The 16,671-nt window shown below is 33.2% G+C and overlaps 2 protein-coding genes across 8 annotated transcripts; both read right to left on the reverse strand.

Annotated features, from left to right (window-relative positions):
- Positions 1-223: 223 nt before the first annotated feature.
- Positions 224-8,562, reverse strand: LOC141480766 (protein hunchback-like). Its single transcript, XM_074171170.1, has 3 exons — positions 7,954-8,562; positions 2,014-3,144; positions 224-259 (listed from the first exon to the last, which is right to left on the reverse strand). The coding sequence occupies exons 1-3, from the start codon at positions 8,017-8,019 to the stop codon at positions 224-226; spliced, it is 1,233 nt and encodes a 410-aa protein (XP_074027271.1). The 5' UTR covers positions 8,020-8,562.
- A 1,007-nt stretch (positions 8,563-9,569) lies between these two features.
- On the reverse strand, positions 9,570-16,425 carry LOC141480682 (protein hunchback-like). Of its 7 annotated transcripts, XM_074170942.1 has the most exons (8): positions 16,272-16,425; positions 14,557-14,759; positions 14,273-14,504; positions 13,975-14,211; positions 13,839-13,910; positions 13,558-13,760; positions 13,157-13,360; positions 9,570-10,938 (listed from the first exon to the last, which is right to left on the reverse strand). In XM_074170942.1, the coding sequence occupies exon 8, from the start codon at positions 10,837-10,839 to the stop codon at positions 10,024-10,026; it is 816 nt and encodes a 271-aa protein (XP_074027043.1). In that variant the 5' UTR covers positions 10,840-10,938; positions 13,157-13,360; positions 13,558-13,760; positions 13,839-13,910; positions 13,975-14,211; positions 14,273-14,504; positions 14,557-14,759; positions 16,272-16,425; the 3' UTR covers positions 9,570-10,023. The 7 variants fall into 7 exon arrangements, with proteins under 7 accessions (XP_074027043.1, XP_074027040.1, XP_074027042.1 ...); XM_074170939.1 differs by lacking the exon at positions 13,157-13,360 and having other exon boundaries at positions 14,564-14,759; XM_074170941.1 differs by lacking the exon at positions 13,157-13,360 and having other exon boundaries at positions 14,273-14,514; positions 14,564-14,759.
- Positions 16,426-16,671: the final 246 nt, after the last annotated feature.

Here is a 16,671-nt window from a genome sequence, read left to right on the forward strand (position 1 = left end):
CTCCTCGAAATAAATTATCACCCTTATATAAGGAAATTCAACCAAAAAAAGATAGTAACTTCAAAATTGAAACTTCTAAATCAAAATACCATAAAAGTAAGTTAAAGCCACAAAGAAAAATCATTAAGAAACAAATTGTTTCAGATGACAACGTTATACCTTCTACTTCTCGGAATCCTTGCGACGACAGGACAAGACATAATAATGACGAGGATAAATAACCCTATCCTTCCCTTTTCCCTTGGAAAAGCAAGATCCACTACACAAAAACATACGTTTATAAAATACATTGACTTAAAACAATTTGATTCTCCCCTAAACATCTTAAATAATAATACAAAAACAATCGCAGAATTTATCTTGATCAAAGACCCTTTATACCCACAACTACACCACATGTATAATCATCTGAATTATTTGCTAGACACAATCAAAGTGAAATTAATCAATATTAAACCTCAAGAAAATAATCGATCGAAAAGGGCACTTATTAATATAGTAGGCAGAACAAGTAAATGGCTCTTTGGTACTTTAGATGATGAAGATGCAGAAAAATATAATAAAGCAATTTTCACTTTGGAAAAGAATCAGAACATGCTTCACCATGATTTAGAAAATTACCTAACTATCACAAGAAAATTTATGAACGAAACTACGAATAGCTTACAGCAAATTGTTAAAAACCAACAATTAATTGACGAACAAATAAAAAGTATTGTCTTAAATTTGAATAAGTTCACGCTATTCTTAAGACTTCAAAATTCTCTTGATACAATGATAATAGATTGTCAAATTATATTATCAATACTTAATAACATTGAAGATTCAATTTTATTTGCAGAATTAAACATCATTCATAGCACGATATTACCATTATCTGATATCGAAGAATTATTAAAGATAATGTCAAACCTTTACAAAGGCAGTTTACCAAACTTTAAAAACATTCAGTCGTATAATAAATTACTAAAAATTGAAATTAATTATAAAAATGGAATTATTATATTTGCAATTCATTTTCCGATACTTCTTGAAAATGTTTATGATTACTTCCATTTGTTCCCAATTCCAATACTCAACCAAGCTATCGTTCCTTTAAAACCCTATATAATTCTTAACTCGACTTACCATCATTATGAAGATGAACCCTGTACGAGAATTGAAAATACCTGCATATACCATGTTGACAACCAAATTTCAAAAGAAGATTGTTTACCGAAATTACTAATTGGTAAAACCGATCATCAATGCCAGACGATTCAAATTCAATTAGACCAGGACATAATAGAACCTGTCAACGATGCCTACATGATTATTATTCCCATTGATAAGATCATGATTGAGAAAAATTGTAAGGAGCATGGATACGAAAATATCAGACAACCACAGTTGATCCATATCCCACATAAATGTAACCTCACTGTTAGAGGCGAAGTTTATTCCAACGACGCCACTTCCGTTCAAGGAAACCCTCTACAGTTACCCGAAATAGATACTATCCAGCTACATCCTGAGAATAACCCTATGAAAGTTCCTGAAAGAGTAAACCTCGACGAACTAACCCGACTTCAAGACCTTGCTGAAAAAACCCAATTACATCGACTAGAAGCCTTAGAAGAAGACAGCACTTCTTATACTTTAATGTATATTTGTATATTCATATTTATAATACTTCTTACATATTTTATTTTATATTCCAAATATAAGAACAAATTTAAATGTTTTAAAAGGAAAAATAAACAAGAAAATATTCATTTAGAAAATGTTGATGAAAATAATGTTAATGTATTATTTTCATCTTAGGGATGGAGGAGTTATGTATATAAAACCCTCCTTTATGCTTATTCATCAAATGCTGACTAAGTTATAATAAACTTATAAAAGCTAGCCATCTTGAAAGAAGAGTCAGTTCTGTTAGTACGATTGTCAGAGTAACTTCTGTATAATAAAGTCTGTAAATCTAAATAAAGTCTTTTTAAAAAGTGGTTCCCGTGGCCCGAAACTATAATTTGCAAGATGCAACTGTATAGAGAGTCTTTCTCTGCATTCGTCTGGAGTCATAGTGGCCGTAAATGGGTTACTGAAGCCATGGTAACCCATATGGATGGTATACATCATTGGATCTCCAAGGGTGAGACCGCAAAACTGACAACTGTTTTGGTTACCATTATTTGTTACTGAATTACTAGCATCTTCAGGGTTCATATCTTGAACCACTTCTACATTATCGAAAATAGTGGTGAAATATCCATCATCTTCTCCATCCCCCGAATATTCATTATTTGACGTTGGCTCGACCATGAAGGGCATACTCAAGACTTTTTTTTCAGCTGGGTAGAAAGCGTGGATTACGGCCTGGATTGTGGCTTGAGAAGCGCCCGGCACCGAAGCTGCAAATTGTCTCTTCAAGTTTTCCAACAGTCTCGGATCCTGATCTTGTGGATTTGCATTCAGCACCAATGGGTTAGGAGAAAAGGGTGCGATTGGATCAAGGTTCGAAGTAGCAGCATCAGTAGGTTTCTGATTTTGCTGTTTCACCTTAGGTCCTCGTTTGGTACCATACACATCAATAACTTGCGAAGGATTTGGAGTGCCATCTGCATTCAGAACTATTTCTTGTGTATGTTTGTACTTACGCAAGTGGAGTTTGAGAGAATGGCAGTACTTAGTAGCATACTTGCAGTCAGCACAACTAAATTGGTAGATGTTGGAATGCGACTTTTTGTGAGAGATCAGCATCGAGTTATTGACGCAACTGTAGTCGCATTGTGAGCACTTATAGGGCTTGGAACCGTCATGGTTCCGCATGTGATACTCCAGGTGGTGCTTAAGATCTGTAACGAAAGGACATTTTGGACATGTAAGGACCTTGTCCTCTTTCATATGTATTCTGGAGTGGCTCCAAATATCAGTTTTGGTTGTAGCAACAAAAGGACAACGCTTGCATTTGTAGGTTTTCAGTTTTCCGCGAGAGTTTTTCTTGTCAACATCGCATGTCAACATCGTTGCCATGCATATGTCCGTGGAGGGCATGGACGCGGTCGGTTGACTTGTAGCCGCTACTGAGCCTCCATTTCCATTGTTTTCTAGAGAAGATGCCAGTCCGAGTTCATTTCTTGTAGACAAATCCATATTTGTTTGAGACTGTAAATGAATTAAGTGAATATAGTGAGAAATCAAAAAATAAATGAAACTAACAAGTATGAATCAAGAAGATGGTAATTTCCAAATTACACACCCTACAGATTACTGTTTTATTTTTCATCCTTTCCTTTTTTATGATGAAGGTGCGCTAAACTGAACATCTCCAATTTTCAACACTGTAACAAATTACAAAAAATTGAAAGTTGAACCATTGAAACCAAATAAAAATCAAGAGATTTCAAGCCAAGTCACTTCGGGTGATGACCGTCAGTCATCATTGTGAATATTAACAATCGAAACGTCGTGACGTGATTTGGCTTGAAATCTTAGAACTTTTATTTCATTTTAATTGTACAACTTATAATTTTTTGCTTAGTTTCCTATATAATTGTAATTTTCTCTCAGGTTTTTTTGCTTAGTATAATTGTTATCTTCAGCGATTCATTTTGATTTTCAATTTTAATTCTTCTTTCGAAGATTGTTAATCATACCATACCATATTACACAATGAAAGTCCGAATTAACGAAATTCACCACGAAACATTGTCAACAGTAACACTCTGAAGGTGAATAAAATTCAGTTTCAAGAAACTTTTATACAATACACAGCTTTGTTCCAAACAATTCATGAACCGAATTGGTCCAGAAATGACATAGGTATGTGAAAAAAATCACTATACGAATCACCTACGAAAAAACCTGCATTCTTATTCTTATGAACTGAAAATTGCTCCAAAATAAAAATATTCGACAGGTATAAAATGAAAAATTGCCCAAGGAGTCATTTTAAATTACCAATCAGAGGTATACGTAATTCAGTTAAATTACTAAAGAGTTATGGTAAAAGGAATCAAAATTTATTCAAGTTATTTGGATATTACCATTTTTAAAAATTGATGAAATACCGAAATGAAAAATAAGAGTATCTTCAGATGAAGTGGTGCTGCAGGTTTTTCCTGGTTTTCCCGCAGTTGAAAAAGCAAATGAGCCACTGGAATCGATGATGTCGTCCGGAGCGCCAATTAATTTTTGACATTGTTTTATAACTTCATGAATTGTAGGTATATAGTAAAAAATATTTATTATAATGTCGATTTGCTTATCAAATTCCGTCGTAAAACAATATCTGATCAAAAAGGTGTTTTTAATAGAATTTGTTTCGATAACATAAGAATACTGCGATCTGAAATTAACTAGAAAATTTAATGTTCTGCTAATGCCGATGTATTTCTAGTAGACCCAGAAATAAAATTTTTGTAGTAAACAGTCCCAGAAGTAGACTCAGAAGCAATAAACTTTCCAAAATGGCGTTTTGATTACAATTTTACTCAATAATAACGTGAATACGACTATGACTTCAAAAGCTATGATACACAGTGAAAAAACCCTATGAAGTAGAACAATCTCATCAGTCACGTTGAAATTGCATAAAATATTCTTTTGATAAAAAATTGTAGCGGGCAATATACACATTTCGTACATTGGGAAAAACACGATTGTATTTGAAGGTCACTGACAAATCATTATCTCAATACAATATTTTTGCCTCCAGTAAACCAGTAAAAATAAACCCTTCTTGCATAAAGCAGTTGCAATATTTTTTACCATCCACCTGCTTTTTAGAATGAAATATTTCTACAGTACAACAACGAAATTAATATACTAGCAAAATAAGTAGTTTTGAACATTAACGCCTTTACGAGGCTTCAAAAATGAGATGCAATGGAAAATGAATCTATTTTTTTGAAGATGTCAATTATGAATCTAACAACTTTGTGAGATTTTCATTTTCAAAAATAAATGCTTTAGGAATAATCAATTTTTACACTTACCCTTTCAATTTGAGACGAACGTAGAACACTAAAACTTTATTTAAAAAAATATATTCGTTCTTGTATGAACAAGATATATCTTTGACTATGACATAAACTGAAAATGCTTCAGAATTAATAGTCTCGACAGGTAAGAAAATACCAAAACTATTATTCAGGTAAATACATAATCAGGTACTTTTGAGGGCAATTAAAATTTAGTCAATTTGTTTGGATATGTCCATCAAATAATTTTCAAAAATTTATGAAATACTGAGATGAAAAATAATATTATACAGGGTATTTCCTAACTGCTGTACGAAACTTAAGATGATGATTCGTTAGGTCGTTTAAAAAAAATCGTTTTGATTTTAGATAATTCAACTGAACTACAACTTTTTCGTCGCTTGTATTTTCTTTATTCCTAGCTTAGGTTTCGAGAAAAAAAATTGAAGCCACTTTGCATATCTTGAACACCTGCTTTGGAGACCAGCTGACAGTGATAGTGTTGTCATATCAGTGAAAGTCAGAGTTGTCAATTAGCAGTAATTCCATCATGAATAATTTCACTAACACTGAAATGGCTGACATGCACTTTATTAATGGATTAGCAAATGGAAATGCGGAAGTAGTACGGAGAATTTACCAGATATCTTACCAGAGTAATTCCATGTGTCATTTAGAACGCTACATGCAAGATTATGTGAAACTGGCAGTTTTAATAAAAATGCAGGTGATGGGAGACGATGGACTGTAACAATGCCAGAACTAGAAGAAGCTATACTTGATGCTATAGAAGACGATCCATCAAATAGTACCTGAAAGATTGCACTGCAGCTGGAAGTCAGCCCAAAAACCGTATGGACAGTTCAAAAAAACCTATACCAATATCACTTACAGCGGGTCCAAGCTCTACTGCGTCGGGATCTTCACCCAAGATATGTTTTGCAGGTGGTTGATTCATACAATGCCACACAATGATAATTTTTTACCAAATATTTTTTACGAACGTAGTAAATTTTTCACGAAATGCTATTATGAACTATCACAATGGCGATTTTTAGACCTACCAAATTTTCAAATTTATAGAGAAAGTCATTTTTTCGGCAACAATTTTCGCTGAACGTTTCGGTAGAAATGACTGGTGACTACCTAATTGGCACATTTTTTCTACCAACAAGATTAACACGTGAATCCTATATGGACTTTTTGCGAGACCATAAACCGACCAAACAATATCTGACCAAAAAGGTGTTTTTGACCGATCTAAATAAAAATGTTTTGAAACCTCATAATTTAATAGAATTTGTTTTGATAACATAAGAATACTGCGATCTGAATTTAACTATAAAAATTAATGTTCTTGCTAATGCCGATGTATTTCTAGTAGACCCAGAAAAAAGATTTTTGTAGTAAACAATCTGAAATGGTGTTTTGATTACATTTTAACTCAATAATAACGTGAATACGACTATGACTTCAAAAGCTACGATAAACAGTGAAAAAACCCTATGAAGTAACTAATATTCGCAATATAAAAAAGTCGAACCAAGTTTACAACCCCCATTATCACAATAAAATGTTATGAACAAAAAAGGTGACTTTAACGTATTTACGACCAGACGCTGTTTTGCTGAAAATATTTGATGATTTCAAAAAATTATTAAAAAAGTGCAGTACAACAACGAAATTAATATACTAGCAAAATAAGTAGTTTTGAACATTAACGCCTTTACGAGGCTTCAAAAATGAGATGCAATGGAAAATGAATCTATTTTTTTGAAGATGTCAATTATGAATCTAACAACTTTGTGAGATTTTCTTTTCAAAAATAAATGCTTTAGGAATAATCAATTTTTACACTTACCCTTTCAATTTGAGACGAACGTAGGACACTAAAACTTTCTTTAAAAAAATATATTCGTTCTTGTATGAACAAGATATATCTTTGACTGACATAAACTGAAAATGCTTCAGAATTAATAGTCTCGACAGGTAAGAAAATACCAAAAGTATTATTCAGGTAAATACATAATCAGGTACTTTTGAGGGCAATTAAAATTTAGTCAATTTGTTTGACTAAATTTTGTTGAAATCAAGAGATTTCAAGCCAAGTCACTTCACGATCGTTTTCGGGTGATGACCGTCAGTCATCATTGTGAATACTAACAATCGAAACGTCGTGACGTGATTTGGCTTGAAATCTTTGAACTTTTATTTCATTTTAATTGTACAACTTAGAATTTTTTGCTTAGTTTCCTATATAATTGTAATTTTCTCTCAGGTTTTTTGCTTAGTATAATTGTTATCTTCAGCGATTCATTTTGATTTTCAATTTTAATTCTTCTTTCAGAGATTGTGAATCATACCATATCATATTACACAATGAAAGTCCGAATTAACGAAATTCACCACGAAACATTGTCAACAGTAACACTCTGAAGTTGAATAAAATTCAGTTTCAAAAAACTTTTATACAATACACAGCTTTGTTCCAAACAATTCATGAACCGAATTGGTCCAGAAATGTCATAGGTATGTGAAAAAAATCACTATACGAATCACCTACGAAAAAACCTGCATTCTTATTCTTATGAACTGAAAATTGCTCCAAAATAAAAATATTCGACAGGTATAAAATGAAAAATTACCCAAGGAGCTATTTCAAATTACCAATCAGAGGTATACGTAATTCGGTTAAATTACGAAAGAGTTATGGTAAAAGGAATCAAAATTTATTCAAGTTTTTTAGATATTACCATTTTTAAAAATTGATGAAATATGGAAATGAAAAATAAGAGTATCTTCAGATGAAGTGATGCTGCAGGTTTTTCCTGGTTTTCCCGCAGTTGAAAAAGCAAATGAGCCACTGGAATCGATGATGTCGTCCGGAGCGCCAATTAATTTTTGTCATTGTTTTATAATTTCATGATTTGTAGGTATATAGTAAAAAACCGTATGGACAGTTCTGAAAAAAACCTATACCAATATCACTTACAGCGGGTCCAAGCTCTACTGCGTCGGTATTTTCACCCAAGATATGTTTTGCAGGTGGTTGATTCATACAATGGCACACAATGATTTTGTTAGAAGTGTCGGTACCTACTTGAACCGGGGCCTCAGCTCATTTTAGTGTTCTTGCTCGTCAGCATCATCACCTACTCTAATCGCTGGATTGGACGTGCAGGACCTAAAAATTGACCAGCTCGCAGTCCTGATATGAATTCTGTGGATTGCTATTTATGGGGTCATCTGAAGGCTCTTGTTATCATGAAAGTCCTGTACTAAATGTGAATGACTTGAGGAATCGAATAATTAGCAATAGCAAAGTCAAAAGAAATACTCCAGGTAATTTTGAACGTGTCAGACAATCAATGACAAATCGATTGCAGTCGTGTATTTTATCAGAAAGTGGATACGTTGCTCATTTATTTTAAGGTCAAAATTGTCTATTATTTACTTTCGATTTTTATCTTATTCTGTCCATATGGACGGTTTCTAGAAGTGAGTTTTTCTCGAAAACGAATCAAGGTATGAAGAGAACATAAGTGACGAAAAAGTTTTATTTTTTGTTGCTTAATCTAAAACAATAAAAAACCACAAAACAGTCAGTGGAGTTTTTTTTTCTCAATATTGTTGGCTGTGGTGCACATTGAGACGCCACTGGACCTAATAATTTCAATCTAGTTCGGGCTAAATGAGCGCCTTCAAACAAATCGGTGTAAGGATATTTATATTTTATGAATACATTTTTTTTTAACTACAACGACCTGTATTTCAGAAACAAAGAAAATTCGTACATATGTTCAAATAACTTCATTTCTTAAAACGACCTAATGAATTACCCTCCAAAGTTTGTACCGTAGTTAGGAAATACCCAGTATACTAAAAATAATTATTACATGGATACTTTTTTTTAATTGAATTATGACTTGAAACAAAATAAAATCAGTAATACTACGATCTAAATTTAACTATTGAAATTATTTATGATATCAATGTGATCTTGAGATGAAGTGTTTGGAACCTTTGGTGTAGTATTGAATATTACTGGAGTTTTTTTTCGACACTATACCGTTATTTTAACACCTCGACACGTGTTTCGATAACCAAGTGATCATCTTCAAGAGGAAGATTATCGAAACACGTGTCGAGGTGTTGAAAATAACGGTTTGGTGTTGAGACAAAACTCCGATAATATCAATTTAATGTTCATACATTTGAAAGTAGTTGTTTCGGATGAATTTTCTATTCCCCTTTGTATCCCAAAGAAAGTTTTGTGCATCGTCTACACATCTTTATAGATAATTTCTAACACCAAACCGTTATTTCAACACATCGACACGTGTTTCGATCACTAAGTGATCATCGATCATTTAAGTGATCAAGAGGAAAATAATTATTTACTTCCAGAATTCAGTTTTGCTCAACTGGATTGGAATTTTTTCTACTGAATATTTTCAAATCAATTATGTCTCGATGATGTGAAACTTGGTGTACTTATTAGACTAACTCGTATTTCCAATTTTACTTATAATTCAACTGTACTGAACATTGTCAATTGTACCCCTCTTTCAAATTATAGCCTGGGATAGGAAAAAACAAAGACTGAAATTATCAAGTAGTCAAAATGTATTTAATTTCCTGTCTTCATAATTTGTTTAAAGAGTAATTATCTTTAATACATATACTCGTACACTATTATAATACCTGTACACGTTTGATTGGTTGCTCTTCTAGCTAGTCTAGCTGATACTATTAAAAAATATACATATACAAATCAGTCTTAAGGAGGTTGCCCTACCAATCTATCAAAATAAATATTTTTTATTAACAGACAATTCACAAACTAACAAAAATTTAAAAAGACGCCGACGGTTCGTTAATGACATTTGGACTTAGAGCTGTGATACATGATTTACAAATAAATTAAAAAATGACCTAGAAGATGAGGCAAATTTACTTCCATAATGATTATGAGCGGTATCAATTCCGTACTTGCATTAGAAATTAAATTGCACAAATGCGAACGCACTCAACTGGAATAAAAGAATAAAATGACTAGATATTAGAATCGTCTCGATAATGTTGGCAACTGTATGTGGGATTGCCGTGCAAGATTTAATTGGACAGAAAGCCTCTCTTTGCATTCTTCAGGAGTCATATTCCACGTAAATCGGTTACTGAAGCCATGGTAACCCATATGAATGGTATACATCATTGGTTCTCCAAGGGCGAGACCGCAAATGTGACACTTGTTTTGGTTACCATTATTGGTTACTGTATTACTAGCATCTTCAGGGTTCATATCTTGAACCACTTTCACATTTTCGAACATAGTGGTGAAACATCCGTCATCTTCTTTTTCATCCCTCGAAGATTCATTATTTGACGTTGGCTCGACCGTGCAAGCCATACTCAGATCCAAAACTTTATTTTCGTTCGCTTGGAAAGCGTGGCGTACGGCCCGGGTTGTGGCTTGAGAAGCGTCCAACACCGAAACTGAAATTTGTTTGTTATGTACCAGTTTCTTCAAGTTTTCCAACACTCGCGGATCCTGAACACCAGCAAGATATGGAAAACGAGGAGAAAACGGAACCTGGACTTGTGGATTTGCATTCAGCACCAATGGGTTAGGAGGAAAGGGTATGATTGGCTCAAGGTTCGAAGTAGCAGCTTCAGTAGGTTTCTGACTTTGCGGTTTCAACTTAGGTCCTCGTCTGGTACCATAAACGTCAATAACTTGTAAAGGATTCGGAGTACCGTCTGCATTCCGAACCATTGCTGGTCCCATATTGTCCATCATATAAGGCGGGATATTCTGTTGCTGCGGGTATTGTCTCTGGCTGATCACAGGGTTGGTGTAGTATGCCCTGCAGGGCATGGACGTGGTCGGTTGACTTGTAGTCGCTGCTGAGAAACCCAAACTTTCACTTCTATTGCTTTCCGGAGAAGATGCCACTTAATCCATTAGTGTTTGATTCTGCAAATGAATTAATATAGTGAGATATCAAAAAATAAATGGAACCAACATGTATGCAGTAAAAAATTGTATTTTTCCACATTACAAACATTGGATAATCAGTGGTTTGCTCTTGAGTTGTTGCCAAATAATCAATATCGATTAGAAAATAGTTCTTGAAAATATAAAAACTAGTATCTACCGAATTCCGGATAAATGAATCTTATAGAAACAGGTCAAAAATCTTCTTCTCTTCAAAAAAAATGTTTCATAAAAAAATCAGAGTGAAAATAACATAATAAATTTGCTTTCCTAGTTTCACTACCACTTACAAAAAGGGTGACTTTTACCAATAGTGCAGTGCCATCAGAAGTATATATATATATATATATATATATATATATATATATATATATATATTTGCTTCAAATCCTTTTTGTAACAAATATTAATATTAAAATACTGAAAAAAAAGAAAAATCAGTTGCATCATTCAAAAAAATTTAAAATATATATATAGTGGGAAATAACTTGCGACGAATCTTCCAAGTCGAAGACGTTGCACAGGTGCCTGATGGTTTAACTTCAACTCTCTGCGCGGCATTAGCTGGGTGGGTTGTTATTTTTCCGTTGGGTATCTGCCACATGTAGGGGAAGGTAGGGTAAAGTGGCCACCCTAAGCTTTGAACCCACGCCAACCGAATGAATGTCAAACTTTTTACAGTTTGTTTATTTTAATCCGTGTACTTATTAAGTTTTGATATTATATTGTTTACAGACTAATATTCTGATCATTTTAGCATAATTTAAGATTGAAGTCGAAATGGGAAATTGACTACTTCACCTAAAATGGCATATACAAATTCATAAACGGGAAAAGTGACCTACTTCAAATAAAACATCAAAATTATGTTATTTTAATGAAGATTTATTGAAATTTTGCATGGAAAAATATTTAACTTAAACAACAGCTCTTCACTGAAAAGGTATGTCATTCTACATATTACTTCACAACAATCAACAGTCTTTCATTTTTCTTAATTTAAATATTAATAGCCTTTTATATTAATTGCAAAAATCAAGTCTTAACTTGTTAGCTTCTTCTCAATCATTCAATAATAACAAATTAAATCAACTTTTAGTTACTAATCTATGAAACCTCTTCATTTGTGTTTGTTCATTCATAATCGTACCTAATTGAAAATATTTTAGGAACAAAATTCACAATGAAAGTTATCATCGTTCTCATCACAACCTGAGCACGCCTCATGGGTTCATCGCTTACAACTAGAACACTGTATCCAACCATCTTCATGTTTTGATTTAGACCAAACTTTGCCATAGTGAAAGCATTCAGGGTCATCATCTGTGGCATCATCGTCGTCAGTATATTTGTCACTTTTCTTTTTTGCAACGTTTTTTGGCAGTTTTAGTTGGGGTTGGTTCAATAGTAGCTTTTTTCATTCTCTTTGTAGCTTTCTTTTGTACTTGCGCTGCATTGTTTCTTCTTGCAACTCATTTTTATATGGGCTGCTGGTTAAAATTACCGTACGCCCTTCTCTTTCTATTTACATTTCTAGTCTTAGGCAATGCTTTGGGAATCGAAAATATGTTGCAAGGCGATATTGCGAAGGATGTTCTGGATTGTGGGTTTAAGTAAGTGCAGCTGGTGTTATCTGGCAGCTGTTATATTAACGTCCTGATTCAAAGTTTTCCAGTCCTAAAATATGTTGCACCAATTCTTCCTTTTGTTTTGGACTAAAAATTGGACGACGAAACTACAGTATTTTTATATTTTCAACGGCGTCTTTGTTTTTTCCGTGTACACGCCGTTTGAACGGTGTTCGAGGAAAACCAAAAGTTTTGCTTGCTTGCACCTTTTCGTATAGCATGTATATAGCTTTATCCATTGCCTCTGAACTGCATTCCTGCTGCTGTGACATCCTGTGTATTTATTTGGCATACCTAAAATAACACAAAACAATATTTGTTTGCAGAAAAAATAAGCACTAAGGAGATAAAGCGGCCCACCACGTCACTTTACCTAACCTATTGGTGGGCCATTTTACCCGATTTAGCATGCGGTGAAAAACAAATATACAAAAAATGACTAATGAGAATACATTGTTCTACTTTGCAGCGAAATGAATAGCTCAATTAATTCACCAAATCGATTACATCGTGTATTGTCTTTCTATGAAAGTGATGACATTACTTTTAACTATGTTCAAATCACTCACCTTAGATCAGATACCACAAAACACAATTATTTGACCATAAAATCTGAAGATGAGCACTGACCCGTCCGGTGTTTACGGAGGCAATATGGCGTCAACCCATGAATTATTTTCATATGTCTTTGATAGATAGCTCTTATAGGTTCGTCCGGAAACAGAAGGTGACCACTTTACCTGCCTGGGCCACTTTATCCATCCTTCCCCTACCTAAAAAAGGTCTGCATGAGAGGAAAGGGGCATGTCACAATGCACCTCTCCGGAATATTAATCATTACGTTATATTAATTACATAAACAAACTCACAAAGTTGATAAAAAATGCAAGCTTAATTACTATTGCAATAAAATAAACAAAGAATCAGACTCTAAACAACTTTGGAAAATAGTCAACGAAATTAGTCCTACCAGGAAAAAGCGGGAAAAATTGACCTCTATCATCGATTCTAGTGGAAACTTGTTAACTAATAAAACAGCTATAACCAACGAATTCAATGCATCTTTCATAACAATTGGTATGATATTGGCAAATAAAATAAGGCGTGATCCACACTATGTTGCCTAAAGAACGTCTACTTTGAACTCGTTCTTCCTAGCACCGACGGAGGCATCTGAAATGAAAAGTGTCATTAATGATCTCAAACCAAACAAGTCTCCTGTATTACTGAATATATCATTGAACCACTCACCTATATAATCAATGAATGCATGAGAGTTGGAATTTGGCCACAAGTTTTCAAAGAAAGTATAGTGGTGCCCATCTATAAAAAAGGAGACAAAAATAATAATGTGTCAAACTACCGACCAATAACTTCAATAACTCACTTGACGAAGGTTTTCGAGAAGATTCTTGGAAAACGCCTCAGTTCATACATTGCGAAATATAATCTACTTTCCGAAAAACAGTTCGGATTCAGAAAACAAAAATCAACTGAAGATGTTATATTGAAATTAATCCAAAAGATATCTGAGTCCATGGAGGAAAGTAAACCATGCTTATGTGTTTTCGTGGACTTTTCCAAGGTTTTCGATACGGTAAGTCATCAATCACTGCTTGAAACCCTACAAGATATTGGAGTCAGAAGTAATAGTTTGAAATTCAAATCTTATCTCCAACACAGACACCAATTCGTGAAGATAGACAGCAACTGCAGCAATCCCAGCACTATTGAGTATGGAGTACTCCGGGGAACAATTCTGGGACCTTTTCTCTTTAATATTTACGTGAACGGTATGTTTTTGCTGAAGGCTAAGGGGGATATCCCTAGAGGTTTCGCTGATGATACAGCCATTTTTTACAAAGGTAATTCTTGGGACGAACTTAGGGACATAGTTGCATCAGAGTTTCATATAATCTGGAAATGGCTGAATCATAAATTACTCACAATTAATGTTGATAAAACACACTTCCTACCATTTTGCTGCAATTGGATAACTTCTCCTAACTTCGATAAAATTCAATTTTACATTCCAACAGAACAGTAACATCTTCAAAATATTTGGGAGTACACATAGATATGCACCTCAAGTGGAACATTCATATCCAATCTCTATGCCAAAGACTGAGATTCATTCTCCACTAGTTTAAAGTTCTGGCATCCTCACTACCACTAAAGCAAGTAAAAACACTGTATTATGCCCTTGTAGAGTAGATAGCCATCTTCGATACGGATTATTAGTGTGGGGTGGTGCCCTAAAAACTCATTTAGAAGTCCTCCAAAGACGGGTTTTAAAAATTATCTTAAAAAAAGAACCCACCATTCCATCTGCTGCCAGAAACAAAAATTTTAGTTACCACACATGAATATGATACACGTCAACGAAATCAACATATCACACCACAAATGCAAGAACTAATATCCCAACGTTCATATAAATACTTTGATCCAAAATTATACAACACACTTCCACATGAAATAAAATTGATTAAGAATCCACATCGCTTCAAAAAAGAACTGAAATCTTTCATACATAAAGAACCCCTAACAAATTTCGTGAAGTCATTGTTGGTCGACTCGAATGATGAATACTTTTTATACTCTCATCATCTCTCCTCTCATTCACTACTCGCTAGTATGTAACCTTATGTATTACAATATTCCGTGTTAGGAATCACACGTTAAAAGGTAAGACCTCGTTAGTCCTTAGCTCGCACAAGTTTCTCAACTTCTGAGAGTTGTCGTTCGTATGGGGGCGACAGCTGATTAACGGAAAAAACAGATTTTAAACAGAAAACAGAACAGATTAAATTATATATATATATAATAAGTTTAAGTTTATATTTCTACAATGTAATTTTATCGATATTGTCTTTGTCTTTTTTGTCTTTTATTATATATATATATATATATATATATATATATATATATATATATATTTAGTATTATTTATCACTAACAAGCACGTTAAGAGCTTCTGTGATTTCTTGTTTATTCACACATAAATCTTATGAAAATCATGTAAATTGGCAGGATGAATAATAAACTTTATTATTATTAAGTGTTGCCCATCTTATATATATATATATATATATATATATATATATATATATATATATATATATATATATGCAAAAAATGAACACAAAAATTCCATTCTTTTTATTCAAGAACTAAAGAACTAAATAGTGTGATTCCCGACACATAATTGTTGATTTCAACCTGCAATTACGATAATAAAATGAGGAGAAAACTAATAAGGAACTTGTTCGATTGATGACTTATTCATTTTATAGAAATTCATATTGAATATGGAAAAAGGAAAATAACTTTTGTCTAATTTCTACTAAGTTTACCTATTATTTGTTACGACCGGTTTCGGTTTATTAAACCATTTTCACTTGAAAATGGTCTAATAAACCGAAACCGGTCGTAACAAATATTAAACTTAGTAGAAATTAGACAAAATTTATTTTCTTTATTTTATATTTAATAATGAACTGTTTGAATTATTTCAAACATTGATTCAAAACAACGCGGCCGAAAAAAAGAAATAGAGAACTTGATTACCAAAGAAATTAATATTAGATTTTTTGGACGAAATATAAACACTGAAAGCAGAAAATTCCCAGACGAATTCTATTTTGTTCATCATTGTCTCTGTAATCAATTTCACATAATTACCTGTACAAAGTGCTTACACGTGCTGTCAAACTAGTTCTGGTGTTTATTTCTATTTGTAAATATGAAGCATACTACACAAACCAGGATTTATCAGTCTTTCGAATCACTTACAAAAAAATGTCAACTAAAAAAACTCAATGATATGGACCCGTTAGTTGAGGAATTCGGTACACAAAAACTACAAACAGAGAATGTAATGAATGTAAATGTTAGGAAAAGATAAAGGCTTCAGAATAATTCACACACATATTGGGAAGTATCATGAAAAATATTGATGAGTGGAGAATTGTATTGCATAACTTTGATTGACTTAGGTGGGACGTGGAAAATTGGTTACTGAATTTTTCAATCTTGACATACCAAGATATTATATACAGGCCGTTTTTTTTAGCTGATACCA

Source organism: Leptinotarsa decemlineata, unplaced genomic scaffold (genome assembly GCF_025532065.1).
Source record: "Leptinotarsa decemlineata unplaced genomic scaffold, Ldec_3_MD MMD2_tig00000008_RagTag_RagTag, whole genome shotgun sequence".
In the NCBI taxonomy this organism is placed as follows: domain Eukaryota; kingdom Metazoa; phylum Arthropoda; class Insecta; order Coleoptera; family Chrysomelidae; genus Leptinotarsa; species Leptinotarsa decemlineata.